The 18,471-nt window shown below is 40.5% G+C and overlaps 4 protein-coding genes across 8 annotated transcripts; 2 read left to right on the top strand and 2 right to left on the bottom strand.

The window, feature by feature from the left end:
* Positions 1 to 127: 127 nt before the first annotated feature.
* LOC143894063 (dual oxidase 2-like) lies at positions 128 to 9,838 on the bottom strand. Of its 2 annotated transcripts, XM_077400097.1 has the most exons (26): positions 9,628 to 9,838; positions 9,076 to 9,435; positions 8,654 to 8,838; positions 8,341 to 8,584; positions 6,851 to 7,078; positions 6,647 to 6,730; positions 6,157 to 6,242; positions 5,740 to 6,021; positions 5,482 to 5,657; positions 5,275 to 5,396; positions 4,962 to 5,159; positions 4,770 to 4,883; positions 4,548 to 4,687; positions 4,195 to 4,458; positions 3,928 to 4,068; positions 3,674 to 3,849; positions 3,029 to 3,552; positions 2,701 to 2,931; positions 2,491 to 2,584; positions 2,155 to 2,365; positions 1,897 to 2,017; positions 1,603 to 1,832; positions 1,269 to 1,427; positions 1,034 to 1,189; positions 811 to 939; positions 128 to 583 (listed from the first exon to the last, which is right to left on the bottom strand). In XM_077400097.1, the coding sequence occupies exons 1-26, from the start codon at positions 9,797 to 9,799 to the stop codon at positions 455 to 457; spliced, it is 4,956 nt and encodes a 1,651-aa protein (XP_077256223.1). In that variant the 5' UTR covers positions 9,800 to 9,838; the 3' UTR covers positions 128 to 454. The 2 variants fall into 2 exon arrangements, with proteins under 2 accessions (XP_077256223.1, XP_077256224.1); XM_077400098.1 differs by lacking the exons at positions 128 to 583; positions 811 to 939; positions 1,034 to 1,189; positions 1,269 to 1,427; positions 1,897 to 2,017 and having other exon boundaries at positions 1,693 to 1,832.
* LOC143894076 (pyruvate dehydrogenase E1 component subunit beta, mitochondrial) lies at positions 7,077 to 8,347 on the top strand. The gene has a single exon (XM_077400141.1). The coding sequence runs from the start codon at positions 7,180 to 7,182 to the stop codon at positions 8,278 to 8,280; it is 1,101 nt and encodes a 366-aa protein (XP_077256267.1). The 5' UTR covers positions 7,077 to 7,179; the 3' UTR covers positions 8,281 to 8,347.
* On the top strand, positions 9,180 to 11,924 carry Pig-v (phosphatidylinositol glycan anchor biosynthesis class V). Its single transcript, XM_077400122.1, has 2 exons — positions 9,180 to 9,321; positions 9,783 to 11,924. Exon 2 carries the CDS (start codon positions 10,016 to 10,018, stop codon positions 11,561 to 11,563), a length of 1,548 nt encoding a protein of 515 aa, XP_077256248.1. The 5' UTR covers positions 9,180 to 9,321; positions 9,783 to 10,015; the 3' UTR covers positions 11,564 to 11,924.
* Positions 11,208 to 17,845, bottom strand: LOC143894064 (putative ATP-dependent RNA helicase DHX34). 4 transcript variants are annotated; one of them, XM_077400101.1, is made up of 16 exons: positions 17,707 to 17,845; positions 16,489 to 17,519; positions 16,219 to 16,385; positions 15,930 to 16,136; positions 15,628 to 15,760; positions 15,297 to 15,445; positions 14,925 to 15,157; positions 14,661 to 14,847; positions 14,395 to 14,589; positions 14,111 to 14,320; positions 13,609 to 13,977; positions 13,191 to 13,366; positions 12,974 to 13,084; positions 12,766 to 12,887; positions 12,382 to 12,640; positions 11,208 to 12,228 (listed from the first exon to the last, which is right to left on the bottom strand). In XM_077400101.1, the coding sequence occupies exons 2-16, from the start codon at positions 17,309 to 17,311 to the stop codon at positions 11,946 to 11,948; spliced, it is 3,624 nt and encodes a 1,207-aa protein (XP_077256227.1). In that variant the 5' UTR covers positions 17,312 to 17,519; positions 17,707 to 17,845; the 3' UTR covers positions 11,208 to 11,945. The 4 variants fall into 4 exon arrangements, 3 of the variants coding, with proteins under 3 accessions (XP_077256227.1, XP_077256225.1, XP_077256228.1); XM_077400099.1 differs by having other exon boundaries at positions 16,489 to 17,515; positions 17,671 to 17,787; XM_077400102.1 differs by lacking the exon at positions 17,707 to 17,845 and having other exon boundaries at positions 14,395 to 14,478; positions 16,489 to 17,653.
* Between the last annotated feature and the right edge of the window lie 626 nt (positions 17,846 to 18,471).

Here is an 18,471-nt window from a genome sequence, read left to right as displayed (position 1 = left end):
ATCGAGATCACGTTTATGATTTATGACTGTGATTAACCATAAAGCGCATATACTTGTGAGTATAGCTTATATCCATTTATGCGAAAGGTTAGGTTAGGTTATGTGAAAGAATATTGCAATTTGGGAGTGTCAAGGAATATTTAAATTTTTATTATCACACACGTTTATTGATATTAATGAATGATGCGACACGCGCGCGCGCGCGCGCATACACACACACACACACACATTGTTCACGTGGTTAATGTAGAAAATACTCATTTATCTTGTGATATTTTAACATTAATGCAAATACAACATGGAGTTTATGTCGTAATCAAAATTATTTTATGAATGTACGTCATTAGAGAAATACCAGTTGAGAAAAATAAAGATATATAAAAATTATACGTGATATATGAAAAATACACATTTGAGTCTCCGTAAACGGATACAAAATATTATACTAAATAACTTAGAAGCTTTTATAATGATGCTGAAATAACGTATCGTTACGTTCTGTTAGATTAATCGCTTTACAAGCTGCGTCTACTGCTTGTGTCACAGCTGGTGTTCCGCAACTGAAAACACCAATCTTATTTGCCTGGAACAAAAATTGTTTCGACTACGCATTATACCTATGTCCATGTATACGTTAAAAACGTGAAAGCCGTTGATACAGCTAGTAAGATTCTAGAGGGATTATGTGACATAGAATTAATATCATCTGTTGACGGTGATTTATATAATAACAACAACTACAACAACCAACGACTACTACTATTACGATAAATAATGACAATAATAATAATGAAGGAGGATGTAACTTACAGTAGGATGTAACTTCTGTATAGATAGGAAAAATTGAGAAAACTTGGGTCGCCCAAAATGCGTCACAGCTTTTAAGCCCGTAAACAGAGACTTCGTTGAAATCTTTTGAAAATGACGTTCACAAATATACTGAAAGTAAATTTAATTAACATTATTTATGATGAAATCTTGTCAAGCTAAACGATAACACAGCTGCGCTTATCACGTTAGATACGTTTCTTACCAAAAGTATCGTACGTAGGTCGAATTTTTGATAGAATTGAGTAACAAAAATATGAGTAGTTACTGTTTTATTGACGTCTACTTTTTCGAGCTCTCTCAATATGTCGACCATCCATTCAAATTGTTTTTGCGTTCTCGTTACCCAAAGGAAATATACCTATACATATGGAATACGTATAGAAATTTTAGGACAGTTCTTCTTTTTACCATCGTAGTATCGATGGCGATGTTCGTACCTTCTTGCAACCAAAGTTTAACTTGCACGTGGACTTAAAAACGATATCTTTGAGTATCGATGCAAAGGGCGTGACACCTATACCACCACCGACCATGATTGCCACTTGATATTTGTCCCAATCTTGGTGACCTTCTCCATACGGGCCATCTATGTGAATCTATCGAGATAAACGGATAATATGACGTGACATGACATGACATAAAAACTTCATTACGTTATATATAGCAAATCATTTATTATCCAATGTGCAAATATGCAGATGTGTGTGTATATATATATATATATATAGCAATAAATAAACTGCAATATACAATAATAATCATTAGGCTTACCATCGGTAAGTTTTCATTAGACATTGCGCATAGATCTAGTTTCTCCCTAATATTTGTGGTCCATGGTCCGACCGCTCGTACGTGTATACTTAAATTCGTTTCGTGTGGCGCGGAAGATAAAGTAAACGGATGATACTCATTTGTCTGTAACGCTGGGCATGCTATTCTAATCCACTGACCAGATTTATATTGAAAATTTAAAGGTCTGAGAAATGTTATACACGTTACACCTACGACATATATGACATATATGTACATGAGGAAGTAGACAAGTTACTTAAGCTTAAGAAGTACCTGATGGCAGAATTTCTGCTTTGAGTATTGGTATTTCTGTCGTTGTTCTAGTTACAGTTACGACTTTATCGAGAATAAATAGAATAGCTGGCCCCAGAAAGAAATAATGAAAGTATGGCTCCTATCAAATGGTAAGATAAAATGGATTTTCACAGTTACGCAACCACCGGTAATGCAAATAATTACGTTTCAAGTGTACAAAAATACAACTGACGTTTATTATTTATCATATGTATACAAAAAATACATCAATATTACCTGTACTAATCTTCCACTGCCGTGTAAAATCATCAGTATATAGAAAGCTGGGTACAAGGAGTGTACAAAAGAGAACCAGTTATAGAATGATTTGCGTACCATCGGTAACGAGCACACAAATATTACGCCAGTCAAAATGGTTAAAAATATTCCCGTTATACCTGTCATTGTACCCCAACACCAGTAATGGAACTTGGGAAGTTCGTGCGTCCTAGATCACGTTAATAAACGTCATGCAACGACGAATCATCGGTACATTTTAGGCACAAACAAATGCGTATGACAAAACAAAATTGTAAGTACGTGAAATAATTAAAAAAGGCAAAGTAAACTCACGCGTGGAAATAATTGCGAAATAAACACGTCAGATCATCGGCAGTTTGCGTAGATATGTGATAAAAGTTGAAGCCATGTCCAATTGTATGTAACGCTAAAAGTATTAAAAGTAAAAAGAGAAGACTTACGTGGCTGTGTGTGTGTGTGTGTGTGTGTGTGTGTGTGTGTGTCAGGTAAGGATACATGCAACTTTGAATAGGAATATCTCACCGGTAAACACCAGTGCCCAACAAGCGATATACTTGTGCATTTCGATCGCTGAATCGAAGGGAATGTAGACGTGCAGAGTTGTGGTCCTCAGAATAGTGATAGTGTTGTGACACATCATAATTAATAACGTAGAATAAGTAAACATCATAGCTGACGCTGCACCTCTCGTTATAGTCAAGCCGTAGCCTAATATCCGTCTCAAACCAGAATGTTCCCGTTGTACGGAGTAATCTGTAAAAGCGGATCGTTTACCATCGCGCGAAGCGCGATAAAAAATTCAAGTTAGAGATTCACTGTGAAAAAGATTGGCGTGACTCGAAGGACGTACAATATACTCGTTCCGCGAAAATCCCAAGCAGGAACAAAGTGTATAAACATGCCCAGAATATCTGCAGTCGTTTATTAGCAAGGTACTTCATTATAGGATACCAATAATCGTCCGAGTGTCTCTCCATTTCTTCGACAATATTTTCGTCCTTGTCGATAATTACGCTCGTACTTTTCTCTTCCTTTGCATCTCGTTCAACGCTTTCAACTTTGCCCTCGACTCTGGATTGCAATTCGCTTGGATCGGCATACAGACTCTCCACCGCCTTTTGTACCTCGCCAATAAACGTCGATCTAACTGTCTTCACGCCCGCGTGAAGTTTCCTGTTGCTTTTCCCGTCCGTAGGCACGTTGAATTCCAATTCCGCGTAATTAAATTTATCATTAAAGTCATTTAGTATCTGCTGAAAGTCTTGTAGCGTTATCCACTCTTTCGTCGCCAAGTCAGCGTGATACATCATGGATTGCACCAAAGCTTCCAGCTCATCGTCCGTGACGTCAGCGTTGACGGTCTCCATAAATGATCTACATACATGTATATGTTTAACAATAACGTAGGTACTGTAATACTGTGATACATCACATATATGCAGTAGATGCACATGAAAGCGTTGTTTAGATGTAGACGCGTGATAAGGCGTACAACCTTAACATATTTGAGAACTCTTCTCTGTGCAGTCTTCCTGTATTATCGATGTTGTACATGTCAAACATCAACTTCATCTTCTCCTCAGCAGAACCCTTCAGAAATATCACCAACATATCGACAAACTCCCGAAACGATATGAAGCCGTTTCTATCCTTGTCCACTAGATGAAATATCTGCAAACATAAAAATCTTTCGATATCTTTGACGTATTCGGATCGTTAGCGCAACGTGTTCGTTGACACAACGGTCACCTTCTTTACGAACTCGGCGTCCGGTCGCATACTCAGGGCTTCCGCAAATTCTATGATGGTCAACTCGGTATAAATTACTTCTTGTGCCTCTTTCGAACCTATTTTTAAAATTTCTTCTTCCGTATGCGCGATATGGAATGCCTGAAGACATTTCGCGGACATGTATTAAGAGTCTCGATAAAAGTTCTAGTTAAATAAGATATTATTTAAATATATTTTTTGTCTTACGTTTATTTCAACAAAGAAAAAGAGAGAAAAGAGATATACCTGCGCAAATACAACACGGAAAAACATTTCTAATTTTTTTTGACGGTGCTTCTTGGTTATCGCTTGCTTAAGTAGTGCCGCATGCGTGGTATTAGTTATCATTTGCTCTAAGCTTGCATCCCCGGACGTTGAGATTTCTGATATAAATTTTTCAAATGCTTTTATAAATGCGGTTCTCAAAAAGTCAGAATCGAACTTTAGCACTAAGTCGTAACTGTGATGTACAGGAATCAACATATAATGACTGTCAGATGCACAGTAAATCTGTAAGAGGAAAGAAGAAGGTGGCGCGTATGTTATTGATGTATCCGTGAAGAAAAAGAAAAAGAAAAGGAAGGAAAGGAAAAAGATACCGTGACCGTGCTATTGGATGGAAAATCCACCGCCCGTATCAGGTGCCCCAATTGATTTTTCACCTCCAGTTGATTCTCTCTTACGTTTGGCACTAATATTACGCATCTCAGAGAAGCTCTTGGCTCTTGCCATTCGCTAGCTGTTGACGAAACAATATCTTCGTTAATACACGTGTGAGATATGACATACATGTATGACATACGTGCTTGTTGAAAACTTACCGGTATGTATAATACCTATGTTATCACTATGGTCTACTTTTCTATGCATAACATTTTCTTTCGCTGATTTCTTATCTTTGAATTGTATTTTAAAACCGATTAATGTAATAAAACCTGCGTCAAACGTAGTATTAGGATTAAGTGATGTGACATCGTCACAAGAGACCTGAATGGGAGTAACTGGATTTTTACCACAAAACAACGTTGATACACCTAAGAATGTAAAGATGAAGGATATGCCGCTGTTCGAGAAAAAATCATAAGTTCCAAGCTCTGTGCACGTCTCAATTGTGTCGTCGTCTATTTGATCGGCGTGAAAACAGGGACCATTTGTACATCTGCCTTCTTTCACAATTTTATTATTGATACAACTGGGATGTATGTCATTCGCTGTAAAAGCAGCGACATATCTATATCTAGTTATTTTAAATAACCATCAACCATTGCGACGTTATACACACACACACACACACACACACGCGTCAACATGTATCTCTTTCTTTACCTGTGGTAGGAACTCTGAAAGGATTCTTTGGAATATCATTCCAGTCCATCTTAGTGGTACACATTAGGACATCGTAAAACGATACGTGTTCCAGTCTTTCAACTTCCTTGTCGGTGAAAAGTCTACAAAGAAAATCATATGGAGGATATGATATGCAAACGTGAAATGGGAGGAGGTAAACTGAAACAGGACGTTACACGTACGCACCTATTTGCGGTATTATTATACCAAAACCTGTCACCGTCGCGTATTCGCTGAAACTGATCACGAATGATTCTTTGAAACAACTCTCCGGGTCCATCACCAGTCTCTAGTATTCCGCCTACCCAGACATCCACGTCATCGAACGAATTGTTGTACAATCTGAGAAACTCCTCCCGGACCTTACCCGAAACACGAATAATGTGTATCTTTTATCGTGTGCCGCGGCACAAATATAGGAGAAATGAGTTTTATATAACGTACCGTGACATTCACGCGATTAAAATGGGATACGTTTTTAACTTCCGCCAGACCGTAGGCACGACGGGCACTATTGTAATCAGGTACCCCATGGTCACGTCCTCTCTGAATATTAAGTGCCATTAAATCTCTTCTGGAAAATTCTAATGGACCGAACAAACTGCCCCGTAGATCTTCAACGATTTTATGATCTTCCTCCTCGCATAATTGAATAGCCATTCCCATTAGTAATTTCTCCACATCGATAACATCCTTTATTCTTGTTAAATTGGCATGGAGAGAATTCTAAGTACAACGATTCATCATGTACATTACGCACGTACACGTTTCGAACGTCGTAACGTCGTAATCGACGTCGAAAATCAAAACATGATACACAAAACATGTGTAATGTGTAATGTAATTGTCCGTGCAAGATACCTGTGACATCCAGTAATTGTTGCATGTTCTAATTGGGTGTGATTCCAAGGAACAATTATTTCTCCCATAGTTGCGTAAGTACACACCTGGACACAATAGGATGATTATTGCGATTATCTCGTGTCGATGTTCGTTCATTATTATTACACGTATTATAACTATTATAACGAGGCACACACCCGTAGGGTATTATAACGCGCAGCTTTACATGATTTCCATAATGATTTTTACGTGATGCGGAGGCTTAATTAAATATTAAACCTCCCCTCCCCCCTGCGTTCATTATTAAAAATTTTATATCTTTTTTGCATCATCTTGTATGTACATACATACACGTGAATGAAAAGAACGACGCAAACACGTGAATAAGAGCAAATGGGCCATAATGCAAAACGTAATATTGCCCGTTTGATTTTAGTGGAGCTGTCAACTGGAGCGTTGCTTGCAATAATAATAGTCGAGTTAATAAGAAGTTGCGCGCGTTGCTTACCTGGTGGAACCAAGGTATGCCCGAAGCGGAAAGCAGCCGATTGGAAAAATTGATCTATCTGCGGATCAATCGTGGGATTGTAACCTTTGAACAACGAACAACGTGTCATTTGGATCGCATATAGCGTAAGAGCAGCAGCTGCTCTTCTTGTATGACGTGCTTATCTGTCGCGTAATAGTGAAATAGAAAGTTGATCTTTCTTACCTTCATACGCAGGAAGCCTATCGTCCAGCCACGAAGGTAACCATTCGTTGACGACAATGTGTTGCTGAACCGCTATCACCCACTTACGGGCCTCGTTGTAAACTTTGTCGCTCGACCACTTTGGATTGAGGCGTTTAATGTGAGATGCCACGAAATTGTGCCATCTGAACCATATTATACCGAAAGTGAGCAAGAACGGATTTTCGTTCCCTCGAGGATTTCCTAATTCTGAAACACACATGCACACGCACGCACGCGTGTTGACGGCGAATCAACAAGCGTTGCTTCTGCCGCGTGAATAGAAGGGTAGAAATATAACGTCGTTCAAGATGCATCTCTCTCGACTATCGAGGAGTGCTGTAAGTAAAGGAATGCTGACGAGAGTAACGAGGCAGCGTACCCTTGGCGAAAGCCAAGCGTTCCGCAGATCGATGACGAAGATGACAGTGCGCGACGCGTTGAATACGGCCCTCGACGAGGAGCTGGCTCGGGACGAAAGGGTATTCATAATAGGTGAGGAGGTCGCGGAATACGACGGCGCTTACAAGATAACGCGCGGTCTCTGGAAGAAGTACGGCGACAAGCGGTTGATCGACACGCCGATCACGGAGGCTGGATTCTGTGGTATCGCCATCGGCGCGGCGCTCCTGGGCTTAAGGCCGATATGCGAGTTTATGACCTTCAATTTCTCCATGCAAGCCATCGACCGTATTATCAATGGCGCCGCGAAGAATCTCTACATGTCCGCCGGGAGATTTCCCGTTCCCATCCTATTTCGCGGTCCGAACGGTAACGCCAAAGGTTTGGCCGCGCAGCATTCTCAGTGCTTTGCCGCGTGGTTCATGAGCGCGCCCGGCTTGAAGGTCGTGTCGCCGTCGACCTGCGAGGATTACAGGGGCTGCTTGAAGGCGGCTGTACGAGATCCCGATCCTGTCATCATGCTGGAGAGCGAGCTACTTTACAACATTGAGTTTCCCGTATCCGACCAAGCTATGGACAAGGACTACCAGATACCTATCGGCAAGGCCAAGGTGGAGAAGCCTGGCAAGCACATCACTCTAGTGACGCACGGCCAGGCGTACGTGTATACGCTTCAAGCGGCCGAGCTGTTGGCCGGGCAAGGTATCGAGGCGGAAGTTATCAATCTACGATCGCTAAGACCCTTAGACTGGGACACGGTATTCAAGTCGATCGGCAAAACGCATAGACTAATGACCGTTGAACTGGGCTGGCCTAGATGCGGAGTAGGATCCGAGATTGTCGCGACAGTCATGGAGAATCCAGTCTTTTTTCAGCTCGACGCACCTGCGGTCCGATGCGCCGGCATCGACGTCCCGATGCCTTATTCGGAGAAGATCGAGTACGAATGTACTCCGAAGGATCATCATATAGCCGACTACGCTAAACGCATCTGCGGCACAAAATTCTGACAAACGTCTTAGCACGTATCTCTGTCTGTTATTTGTTGCAGAATAAACTTTCTCACTCACTGAAATATCTGGTGACGCTCTCGGTGTAATGTCGCGAGACATATTGGTGATGATGAATAGGCGGCGGTGGATTGGCCATCGGTAATCTAACGGTGTTGTAGTCCGGATACAGAGGAAACGCCGACGACGCAAGTTGCCCGTCCTCCTGCAATATTCCCCCGGTGTTCGTTCTTAAAACGTCGGACCACGCTTTGGATGTACCGTAGATCAATCCACCGTCTAAGAATGGCGTGATCTCGTTCAGCTGCAATCGCACGCTATTTAAATCTGTGCACGCTCGGAAAGCCGTGTCGGAGAGGAGCTCGTGTCATACCTGTTGACGAGGATTGTTCGGCGAATGGCCCGTCCGATGATCGTACCGTGTACGTAAAACAGGCATTTCCGTGTGCCCCGGTTTATTTATTCTGTATCGATGGTTTTTCGGAATTTTTATGTTAATATACTCGGGCGGGCAAGCTGGTCTCTGAGCATCTAAAATTTCCTCCACCACCTGTTGACCTGTTGAGCACATATTTTTTCAAATTGCGCAGACACAGAGAGAGAGAGAGAGAGAGAGAGAGAGAGAGAGAGAGAGAGAGAGATTTGAAATTTATATACATAACATATTTGACATAACATACATACATATCATATGATATGATATAATATGTTATATTCTCGAGGTATTTACAAATAATAATAATGCACGTTTTAAGATACGCAAGATTGTGTAAGACGACGCGGTTTTTCGCGTACCGAAAAATACAAGTAGAGCGTTTCTCCCCGTTCTTGATTTAGATCCAATTTTTCCGCTCAACAGCTTCTCACTTATCTCTAATGGTTCCGGTCTTTTAGAGCCTGAAGGTTTATACACTCCATCTTCATAAGCTGCTGGCAGTCTTCTTAACAACGGAGTATCGACCGCACCTAGTTCCGGTCTACCAACGTTGTTGTACCATCCATCGTAACCAGGATATTCGATCGTCGATGCTGTGCGATACGGTGAGCATTTATACGGTTGATTGTTATTTCCACCCCAACATCCGGTAAACAACCAATCTGTCAAGTCCTTGGCGAACGTTTCACCGACCACGTTTTTGTCTGGCTTCTTGAAATCTAGCATATAGACATATCGTAGTGTATTTTTATATCAATTCAATATGTGGAAACTGTAACATGCGCGAGAAAAAAGTAAAGCGCGAATTTTCATGTAAGAGATAAGAAAGAACGTCAGATCACAACCAAAGCTATCAGATTTATATAGCTTGAGATATAATGTACGAGATACATATGTATGTATGTACGTACGTCTCGTCGGGTCCAGCGTAGGTGTAAGTGGAGGTTGCCGTTGTGTTGTAGCGTTTTGTGCAACAATTAATGAAAACGTAATTACGATAATGAATAAATTTAAGGCAAGATACATGTTGTTCTCCATTAACGCTACACAGAATGATCTTTTCCAGCAATATCCAGCACTCATTTATTCAGAGCTGCAGCACGTTCTACCGAGTGATCTCTACCGAGTTTGGTGCGTTACAAGCGGCCTGATTATAGACTACTTCCTCTTCCTATCGTCGTAGACGATAGAAGTGTTCACACAGGAAACCACAAATATGAATCACTGGCAGATATAATTAGACCACGAGCAACGTGCGTACGAGAGAGATTTATTTCTTAATTTATTACGCGTAGATGGATGTACGTCCGGGGCTATCGGGTTATAGAACGTCAAGCGCACTTCGCGCAAAAGCAGCGCGAAATGTACGCGCCGAGAAAGAAAGTTCTTTGGTTCGCGATCACCACTAGAATCGCGATATTAATATTACAAGTAATTTTCAATGTATCAATCCCCGATCATCACGCGGACGCGTTTAAAAGACCTTTAGACCTTTCTGCGGAGAAAGTTTCCTCCTGGGACCGAATAATTAATTTTCTGTTCACGGGCCTTACACGTTGGGATGGAGAGTACTTTTTACATATTGCGAGATATGGATACACGTATGAAAATACTCTCGCTTTTTATCCGTTGTATCCAGCTATGATTCGCATTATCGCTGTTATTTTGACAAAAATCTTCCCTTCGTTCAACATCCAAAGTACGATGATCCTTGCTGCGATTTTGATTAATTTCGTGTGTTTTGTAAAGTCGGCTATTATCTTTTATGATCTCACTGAGCGTGTATTTCAAAATACCACAACGGCGTATAAAGCAGCGATACTTTACTGTATAAACCCGGCTAGCATATTTTTCTCGGCTCTATATTCAGAATCCATGTTTGCGTATTTAACATTTTATACCATGCTTAGAAGTATCGAAGGTATATCTACCATCTGTTTTCCATTGGCTTTGTCAATTTTGGTGAGATCAAATGGTGTCGTCAACATTGGCTTCCCTATATATTTCGGGCTTAAAACGTTGTGCACGTCGGAAAGAATAGAAAAACATCAACGAAAGCACAACGTACTATCAGTCTTGTGGCATATTTTAAACGTACGCAACGTAAAAAACTATTTTGCCATGTTACGCACAATGATTATATCACTATCTCCATTTGTCCTTTTACAAATATACACGTATATGAAATTTTGTACTTCTACGTTCGATAAGTCGTTCGTGCCAGCTCACATTTTACAATATGCCACGGACAATAATCTACGTCTACCAGGTAGTATAGATATAATGTGGTGTAATGCTAGTTTGCCTTTAGCATATTCGTATGTGCAAAGAACATATTGGAATGTAGGATTCTTAAGATATTATCACGTTAAACAAATACCAAATTTTATTTTAGCTCTCCCGATATTGTATATTATGTCGCAGTGCATAAAAGAATTCGCTTGTGAATATAGGGATGACGTGTATTTGTTAGGATTTTTTGACAGCAAGGCGAAAAGCGAAAGTGCTGTTGTAAAGAAATATCCATCGAACATGTTTGTCTTTGTGGTACATGGTTTATTTCTAACCATATTTTGCTTATTCTTTGTACATATCCAAGTCAGCACACGTTTATTAGCCTCTGCAACTCCCTTGCCATATTGGTATTGCGCGTTGACCGTGTCTCACAACGGCGTTGACCATATCGCGTTACGATACGAAAGTGACGAAAATATGTGTTCTAAGTGGAAAGTATTTTTCTTATCTCAAAATCGATATACCGTGCAAGATAAATTTGTGTTCGTTTACTTTATAGGATATACAATCGTAGGATGTTTTATGTTTGCAAATTTCTTGCCATGGACTTGATGTATGTTACACATTCTATATACGTGCGAGAAACGCCCTTCGCCTGTTTCTCCTCTTTTTATTGCGTAAACGTTTCTAACGTTTTCAAATACATAATCTTGTGTAAAGAATAATCTTTCGAGTCGAAAAGTGTTTGTGAATAGTAGAATATTACGTTTATTATTTTGTATAAATATTTAAAGGAAGATAACTGTTTTTATGTCTTCTGAATTTACGTGTGTAGCGAGGTAATATGTAGAATTCTGTGAATAGGCATATTAATCTTCGATGAAACGTTTGTTGTATATTTCTACTAAATAAAAAGAGAACTCGTTATATGTAAAAAACAGTACCTTCTAATAAACAATACATAATGCCGTTATATATACAATCGATAGATGTCTTAGCTTGCTTTGATGTGCAATTTTTTATGCTTCAATATTTCGATAGGCGTGAAATATAATGTTAGCGAACAATCAGGACATTCGTATGCTTGACTATTAGCTTTACGTATGATATTTTCACTCTTTTTATCGACACTAATCGTATCTGCGATTGCGCAAGAGTTCTGATGTTGAAGTTTTTCGATACTCGCGAGACGTGCTCGAAGATCACACGTTTCACAATGCCATTCGGTTTCTTGCATTTCTACACGTAGCTGTTCACTCCACGTACTTTCTTTTATGCTATAATGTAACAATGAAAGTTTTCGTTAAAAACATTAATCATTGTATCCACGCTAATATTTACTTTTACATTTTCTATATACAGTGACAATCTAAGTAATCACATCTTACAGTATATTAATATTTTTTCACCGCGTACTTCCAAGTACTCACCAATTATACGTGATACTATCCGTCACATAAGCTCCACCTTTACGTATGTTTGGTATACTTTTAAAATCGGCGTGGAAAGGATTAGGCTCTATACTCGTGTCATTATTGCCGTTGCCAACGTACATTATTTTCAGATCGGCTGGTAACAGCCGTCTTATGGTATATGGTATCGTAGTATGCATATATTCGATCACGTCGTGCGTAAGACTTTGCTCAACTTTACTAAAATCTTTTCTTTCGTCGTCAGCACTGTCGGATCCTAATACAACGTAACACATGTATAATTTTACACTGCACCGTTAATCTAGATTTACTTAAAAGAAACACACGCAAACAAACACACGCGCGCGCGCGCGTAAACTTAATCTGAAATGCATTTCTTGCCTTGTAATTGCTGATTTAATAAGAAATCCCATTTATTTCTTAATTTGGCAGCTTTCAATAATAAAACTTGACCACTGTCAGGAACAGGAAACTCTAACATCAGCCACGAATCGCATGCTATTCTATAAGACGTAAAGGCCGTTTTACATCGTATTATCAAACTGTTGCTATTCCATTAGGAACGTATAAAATTTATAAAGTAACTTACATGGAGAACGTACTATTTGTATCTATTTCATGCGCAAATAATAACAACGTTTGTGCAGCAGGCATTCTTAAAGTATTTACCAGATACGGTTTTGTAGTTTCCAAGAGGGATCTATCAATAATATTGGCATGTTATATAAAGCGTTTAACGTTACTCACCGTCAGCAAGTTATTAACAGAGCTATGAGCTATAAGCTATATGTATAATAAAGACTTACAGATACGCCAATATCTGATGTTTCGAGCTTACAGGAGTCTTGCTCTTAAATCCTGGCATTGGCGTTATATCCGCTTCGTCAATTTGCAGAACTTGTGGATGATTTCCGAAAAAGCTCATTGGATGCAAAGCAACGTACGGTTTCGCTTTTGTGTGAAATAATTGTTCACTTATAGACTGGACAATAGTTTAAAGATACACATTTATCACATAAATATATCATTTTAATCAAGTACAGAACGATTCGTAATTATATTTGTCGATATAGTTGAGAACATTTTCTTTACGTTATTATAATATTCAGAAAGCGCAAAATATATCACACATCTATACGTAATATCTTTTCTAGTTTTGAGCTTTAAATATTCTCGTCTTTAAGTATTAACTATACGTACGGAATATAATTTCAAGTAATTTACCTTGCAATAATTAAACTCGTCGGCGCAAGCAAATTGTGGATATAAACCACTACATAATATCAACTTCAACATTGTCAGATCTTTATAGCTACATGCGGTAGACGCCGTTAAAAGATTCCGCACCTGACTCGAGTCGTTCCTCATTCGAAATTCTATATCTTTTATGTCGAGCTCTCCATTATCCTCCTCATTATCCTCCACGTGTACATCGAATGTTTCTACCTTCAACTGTTTACGCCTTTTAGGCTCACTTTGTTTGTAAGTTCTTTTGAGAGATTTCAAAAATTTCAATTCTCCATGCCTTATCGCACGTTCTGCACTCGTCATGGAAGACGTTGGTTCTGGGAGGCTCTTGAGTAACGTGCAGTCCTGCACGCGATGTTACGTATACATAGAATACAGCACATAAGAGCAAACAAAAAGTAGTATTAGATATGTCGCGTAACGAATGTACATTCACGGTGTAAGATATAAGGAATGTACGAGGCACGCATAAACTAACTTGGAGCAAGTCTTTAAATTGAGCCCTCAATTTCGTCATTTCGTAGAACCGTTGTTCCTCCAAACCTCTTCTTCCGCACCACTTTCTGCTGCTGTTCGTACTGCTTCTATATTCTTGTGACGTTTCTCGTTTCACTTCCAGCCATTCTTTAAATGCATTTAATAACGTTATCGGATCACCATGATCAGATTCCAACTTCTTTCTAGATGTCTGAAATAATATTGTTTCCGTCGTGCATACGCAATATTAGTAACGCAGTACGCTTATACGTTAGCGCTACGTACCTCACATTCGGTGTCCCTGTAAGCCCTGTTAGTGAACGGTGTTTGTACACTTAGAGCAGCGGCCACGGATAACACGGGTTCCACCTGATGAAAAATGGATCCCATTATTAACATCTTCCCTATCGCGATATCAACGGGCAGCCGAGCCAGGGTTTTACCGATACACGTGATCTTTTCGTTCGCCGTAAGTGCGTCCTAGTGAGGAAAGAGTTAACTTAATATCTGGTATTTTGCGAGGAAAGCAAAAAATAGCCCAGGATACCAACGTGATCTTTTAAGGATAGTATAGCGTTTTCTAGACTATCGGCTGGTGGTGGTTCTATAAATGGAAACTTTCGCGCATCAGGAAGTCCCATCGCTATCATCTGCAACAGTGAAGAATCTAAAGGTACACGTTGCAGTTCTGGCGTTGAATATTTTTCCAACGTCTTGTACTCTTCCTCCGAATAAATTCTGAAAAAGGACACGTGTTCGTTTATCCCTGGATACTCCTTCACGTATAATAAAATGATTGGATATATATGAGTTACCTGTAACAAACCCCAGGTCCAGTCCTGCCTGCTCTCCCTTTTCTTTGTTCCGCACTGGCTTTGCTTATCCAAAATTCTTTCAATCTTTGCATTTTACACGACGGATCGTAACTCATTTCCTTCACTTTTCCACTATCAGCGACAAATCTGATTCCATCAATGGTAATGGAAGTTTCCGCGATATTAGTTGCAACAATGCACTTCCTAACACCGTCAGGTGCATAATCAAATACCTAGGAATGAAGGGAGGAGAAAAGAATTTTTTTACATTCTTTTGCAACGCACACAAAAGTGATTCGTCAGAATAGTATCGCGGAAGAAGATACATATATATATATATATATATATATATATATATATATATATACATACCTTGTCTTGTTCAACGATAGAGAGAGTACTATGAAGTGGTAAAACTATCCAGTTATTTTTCTTTATACTATATTCCTTGGCAGCATCTACGACTGCGGTAATTTCACTTATTCCGCTCAAGAATATCAACAAATCACCCTTTTCGTCGACTGAAATATTCCTATTGTTGTAATTCGTTCACACTTGTACTCGTATGGAAACTTTGAATAAAATGAAACGGTAAACAAGGACGAGAAGAAATGTCTTACTTTTACTCTTTCGTACAACCTTTATAACTGATTTTTTCGTTTCATTTTAGATTATTATCGTATTAAGATATAGGCTTCCCTACCTGGATATTTTTGATCAATTATTTGCATTATTTGCACATATGGACTGGGATTAAATCGATCATTTTTGTATCCGAGGTCTTCTACGGTTACAGGGCGATAGAACAATTGAATGGGATACAATCTGCCAGGGACCTGTATGAAAAATAGAAAATGGAAAATCCCATTGGTGTGCCCGATATATATATTTGGCTTGTACCGAAAAGCGTTTAAACGTGCACAAACGCGCGCGCACGCGCGTTTGATCAAGCATTTGGACATATTGAAATAAATATATATGACCAAATATACCGCAGAGACTTACCTCTATTATTTTAACATTTTCCTTCGCGAAATAATTACTAAAAAGTTGTATATTAATGGTGGCGGACATCAATACTAATTTCAAGTCAGGTTTTTGATTAACGATGCATTTCATAATGCCCAATAATAAATCGCCATGCAGGTGACGTTCGTGTACCTCGTCCAAGACTATCGCGTCGTACGCGGATAAAGTTGATTCATCCGAAACCTGTGTAAAACACGTTGTACGTTGCAAAATTAGACTGTCCGTTACGTCACGTACGTCGCAGATCGTTGTAGAGACACGCTACCTGGCGCAACAATAAGCCCTCCGTTATAAACGTAACGTTCGTCTCTCGGTTCCTCTGTTTCTCAAAACGTATCTGATAGCCAACTCTACTCAGATTCTCGCTCAATGTTTCGAAAGCTACTCGTTTCGCTAATGAGACGCACGCTATTCTTCGGGGTTGCGCGCACGCTGTATATAGAGCGCAGAATATACGATGGAGGAGAAAATATTAAGACGACTGTATTTAGACGAGTAACGGGGTCTCTCTAAAATGATAAAAGCACCGGCTTACCAATCTTCCGGAAACCAGCTTCGTACAAATATCGAGGGATCTGAGTAGATTTCCCGCAACCGGTGTCTCCCGCGACGATGATTACTTTCTCCATCTTTACCATCTCAATAATATCCTCTTTGTATCGCGCAACCGGCAAGTTGGCTTGCGCGTCTCGGAGCCTCTTCAACTTGGCGAATTTCTCCTTTTGCTCAAAGTCCAAGTACAAGAGTATCACGTCTCGGAACTTGAGCAGTCGCGCGTCGGTCAACGAAGCGTTTGTCTCCGGGATCCCGGCAAACGCGTCCCCGTAGGACAAAGCAAGCTTCAAGTTTAGACAATGGGACTTGCGATACTTTTCCGGGAGCCCGATGGCATTTCGATTTCGAGCGAAGTCGGCCACAGCGTCGTCGTCACCGTCGCCCACGCGCTTCTCGACGGTGACGGACTCGTATTTCTCGACGAATTTCCAAAAGTCCACGACGTCGTGGACGAGATTCGGCGTCGCTATGAAAATCTTATTCAATTCGCGCTTACATTTACTGAAATACATATCCTCCGCCTCGTCGAGACCGTCGAGAGGAGGAACCCTATCTCTATCTTTCGCTTCCGAGGATGACGTTTCAGACGTTCTCGCGTGAGGAAACAACTCGTGCGTTTCTCGCGCTCGACCGCTTCGCGCTCGCGCTCGCGCGGATCTCGTCGAGGACGTCGAGGTCGAGGAGCCGCGTTTATCGCTTTTGTGATCGTCGAGGTGCTTTTTCACGTAACGCCCGTCATCCTCACGCCTCCTTTCGCCACTGGACGAACGTCCTTTCATCCCGGACCAGTTCCTCGACGACATTCCCGATTCCCCGGAATCCTCGCTGTCTTTGTCTTTCACGTCGTATATCGTGCCATAACCTCACTTTTCAACTTTGCGTTTGCGTCACGCCCGGTCCTGGTGACTGCCCGACCGGTGATGTCGTACGTCGTAGTCGAACGAAACAATTTTTTCAAGTATAGCGACCGCGGCTGTCTGCTCGCACGTGCCTTTTAGACTTCGCCACTACCTAAGAAGAAGAAGAAGAAGAAGTCGTAGAACGCATAACCTCGTTGATTTATTCCCTTGCGCGCATAACCTTTTTAACGGGCAATATCTTTGATACTTGACATGCTTTGCCAATCTTTTACACATATTACAAAATGGTTTATGTACGATACTTGCCTCACTTGCCTGGCACGATCGCATATACTTACCTGATGAAATATTTCTACGTGTAAGCACGTGCAAGTCTATAACCTATATATATACCAATATATACATTACATTGTTTTTTTTTACCGTCGATCAATATCGAATCTACTCTGTCGATTATTGTCGATTATCGACATTATCGTCAGAGTCATATGACTCCTGACTGAGGTTTTTGGGGTGGCGCGCGAGTCGTCTCGAGACGCGTCGCGCGTCGCGTGACGCGTGACGTCAGTGACGTCACTGACGTCGCGCCACAAGTCACCAACAGTCACCAACGATAAGTCACAATGGCAATGGTCATTACTACTGAATTACCGAATACTCACATTACTCACAATAACACGTCGCAATGCTGCGGTCCACCTACGCGTAAACTACGAATGCTTCGCAGAATTATTTCAGTGAAGAAAGAAGGAGAAGAGGAACGCTTCAAAGCATTTGTAGCATGCAGGCAATGCATCAGGATGATTGAAGGCTAGCATTAGCATCTGCGAGGTGTGACGAGGTGCCAGGTACGACTGTTACGAATTTTGTATGTACGATCGAAGGATTATACAGAGAGAGAGATAATTAATTGATGACGAGCGCGCGCCAACTCGTCGTACGATCCATCGATAAAAATATAATTTTTAACCAACAATCATAAATATCTAGACTCAATACACGCGCCTCGAATAAGCCAACGTGATTCAACTCAATATCACCGCGTACAGACTTCCGATTGCCTTATATCATATCGCCTGTTGATATATCAAAATGGATCGATA

This window comes from Temnothorax americanus, unplaced genomic scaffold, assembly GCF_048541705.1.
Source record: "Temnothorax americanus isolate GAGA-0224 unplaced genomic scaffold, ASM4854170v1 Scaffold13, whole genome shotgun sequence".
Classification (NCBI taxonomy): Eukaryota; Metazoa; Arthropoda; class Insecta; order Hymenoptera; family Formicidae; genus Temnothorax; species Temnothorax americanus.
Note: the sequence above shows the minus strand (reverse complement) of the source record. Positions and strands in the feature narration are given on the sequence as shown.

Coding starts and splice junctions, on each gene's coding strand:
- LOC143894064 (XM_077400101.1), bottom strand. CDS start 17,311: ATGTCGTCGAGGAACTGGTCCGGGATGAAAGGACGTTCGTCCAGTGGC. Junction 16,137..16,218: donor AGGGCTTATTGTTGCGCCAG/GTAGCGTGTCTC, acceptor TGTTTTACACAG/GTTTCGGATGAATCAACTTT. Junction 13,367..13,608: donor ACGAGTTTAATTATTGCAAG/GTAAATTACTTG, acceptor ACTATTGTCCAG/TCTATAAGTGAACAATTATT.
- LOC143894063 (XM_077400097.1), bottom strand. CDS start 9,799: ATGAGTGCTGGATATTGCTGGAAAAGATCATTCTGTGTAGCGTTAATG. Junction 6,731..6,850: donor TAGGCTTCCTGCGTATGAAG/GTAAGAAAGATC, acceptor CGTTGTTCAAAG/GTTACAATCCCACGATTGAT. Junction 6,243..6,646: donor GCATACCTTGGTTCCACCAG/GTAAGCAACGCG, acceptor TATTGTGTCCAG/GTGTGTACTTACGCAACTAT.
- Pig-v (XM_077400122.1), top strand. CDS start 10,016: ATGTACGTCCGGGGCTATCGGGTTATAGAACGTCAAGCGCACTTCGCG.
- LOC143894076 (XM_077400141.1), top strand. CDS start 7,180: ATGCATCTCTCTCGACTATCGAGGAGTGCTGTAAGTAAAGGAATGCTG.